Below are 2,304 nucleotides of genomic sequence, written 5' to 3'. Positions count from 1 at the left end.
GGCGGCCAAAATTTGTGCACGAGGCAGATCAGGATGTTGGGGTCATCGCGCTCGGCCGGGCGCTTCGGGAACACCACCGTCTCGGGGGAAACTGGAAATGATAAAAAATTGGGTAAAAATCCCATGAAAATTGGTGAAAATCCCATTAAATTTGGTGAAAACCTCATGAAAATGGGAAAAAAACCCATAAAAATGGGTTAAAATGGCGCAAAATTGTGAGAAATCCCATTGGAATTGGGTCAAAATCCCATTGAATTTGGGTCAAAACCCCATGGAAAAATCCCATTGGAATTGGGAAAAAAAAACCCCCATAAATTGGGAAAAATCGCACTGGAATTGGGGTGGATCTACCCAAAATTCAATGGAATTGACCCAAAATTCAATGGAATTGACCCAAAATTTGATTGCGATGGATCGACCAAAAATTCGATGGAATTGACCCAAAATTCAATGGAATTGACCCAAAATGGGATGGAATCGACCCAAAATTGATGTGGATTGACCCAAAATTTGGATGGAATTGACCCAAAATTGGATGGAATTGAGCCAAAATTGGATTGGGTTGGATTGACCCAAAATTCGGTGGAACTGACCCAAAATTCAATGGAATTGACCCAAAATTTGGGTTGGATTGACCCAAAATTGGATGGAATTGACCCAAAATTCAATGGAATTGACCCAAAATTGGATGGAATTGACCCAAAATGCAATGGAATTGACCCAAAATGGGATGGAATTGACCCAAAATTTGATGGAATTGACCCAAAATTCGAAGGAATTGACCCAAAATTGGATGGAATTGACCCAAAATTCAATGAAATTGATGCAAAATTGACTTGCGTTGACCCAAAATTTGATTGAATTGGATCGACCCAAAATGGGAAGGAATTGACCCAAAATTCAATGGAATTGACCCAAAATTGGATTGGCTTGGATTGACCCAAAATGGGGTGGAATTGACCCAAAATGGGGTGGGCTGTGTTCGGATTTGGGGTCGGGATTTGGGGTGAATCCGTCTGGAATCGGGAAAGATTCTGATGGAATTGAGTTAAAAAAACCTGAAATTTGGGTCGAAAAAGCCTGAAATTCGGTCAAAAACGCCTTTTCCCCTCTCCCTCCCCCCCTCACTATCGCGATAGAAACCCCGATATTTCACCCACTATCATGATAGAACCAATGAGAATTTGGGACCCGACTATCGCGATATAAACCCCTCACTATCGCGATAGAGACCCCTGATATACCCCTCACTATCGCGATAGAAACACCGATATTACACCCACTATCGCGACAGAACCAATGAGAATCCAGGACCGTTTCCACTCCACTATCGCGACAGAAACTCCTCCCTCCACCTCCTCACTATCGCGATAGAACCAATGAGAATCCGGGACCACTCTCCCCTCTCACTATCGCGATAGAAACACCGATATTTCAGCCACTATTGCAATAGAAACCCCGATATCCCCTCACTATCGCGATAGAGACCACGATACTCCACCCACTATCGCGATAGAAACGCCGATTTTTCACCTACTATCGTGACAGAACCAATGAGAATCCAGGATGCTTTCCCCCACCCACTATCGCGATATAAACCATGATATTCCACCCACTATCGCGATAGAAACCCTGATAATCCACCCACTATCGCGATAGAACCAATGAGAATCCAGGACCCCTCTAACTCCTCACTATCGCGATAGAGACCACGATATTCCAGCCACTATCGCGACAGAACCAATGAGAATTTGGGACCCGACTATCGCGATATAAACCCCTCACTATCGAGATATAAACCCCACTATCGCGATAGAAACCCTGACATCTACCACCTCACTATCGCGACAGAATCGCTGATTTTTCACCTACTATCGCGACAGAACCAATGAGAATTGAGGACCGCTCTCCCTCTCACTATCGCGATAGAAACCATGATATTCCACCCGCTATTGCGATAGAACCAATGAGAATCCGGGACCGGTCTCCCCTCTCACTATCGCGATATAAATCCTGATATCGCGATACAAACCCCTCACTATCACGATATAAACCCTTCAATATCGCGATATAAACCCCAATATCACAATATAAACCACTATATCACGATATAAACCACGATATCACGATATAAACGACGATATCGCGACATAAACACCCCACTATCGTGATATAAACCTCACTATCGCGACATTACCGATGGCTGTTTGGGAGTTGTTGTTGGCGGCCATGGAGCTGTCGAGGTTCTGTTTGTCGATGGCCAGGTTCTGCAGCGCCCCCTGCGCCTCGAAGGAGGCGAAGCGG

At 44.7% G+C, this 2,304-nt stretch overlaps 1 protein-coding gene across 1 annotated transcript in view; it reads right to left on the bottom strand.

Annotated features, from left to right (window-relative positions):
• LOC130587298 (H-2 class II histocompatibility antigen, A-U alpha chain-like) overlaps positions 1-2,304 on the bottom strand; it is a gene marked incomplete at its 5' end in the record, with an annotated part of 9,125 nt that overhangs the window by 4,376 nt on the left and 2,445 nt on the right. Inside the window, one exon of the mRNA XM_057388275.1 lies at positions 9-91. Coding sequence (XP_057244258.1) covers positions 9-91 — 83 coding nt within the window. The remainder of the gene's footprint in view (positions 1-8; positions 92-2,304) is intronic.

This window comes from Malurus melanocephalus, unplaced genomic scaffold (assembly GCF_030028575.1).
Source record: "Malurus melanocephalus ecotype Western Australia unplaced genomic scaffold, MMel_1.1 scaffold_1728, whole genome shotgun sequence".
Classification (NCBI taxonomy): domain Eukaryota; kingdom Metazoa; phylum Chordata; class Aves; order Passeriformes; family Maluridae; genus Malurus; species Malurus melanocephalus.
The sequence above is the reverse complement of the archived record's forward strand: the minus strand, read 5'-3'. Positions and strand labels throughout refer to the sequence as shown.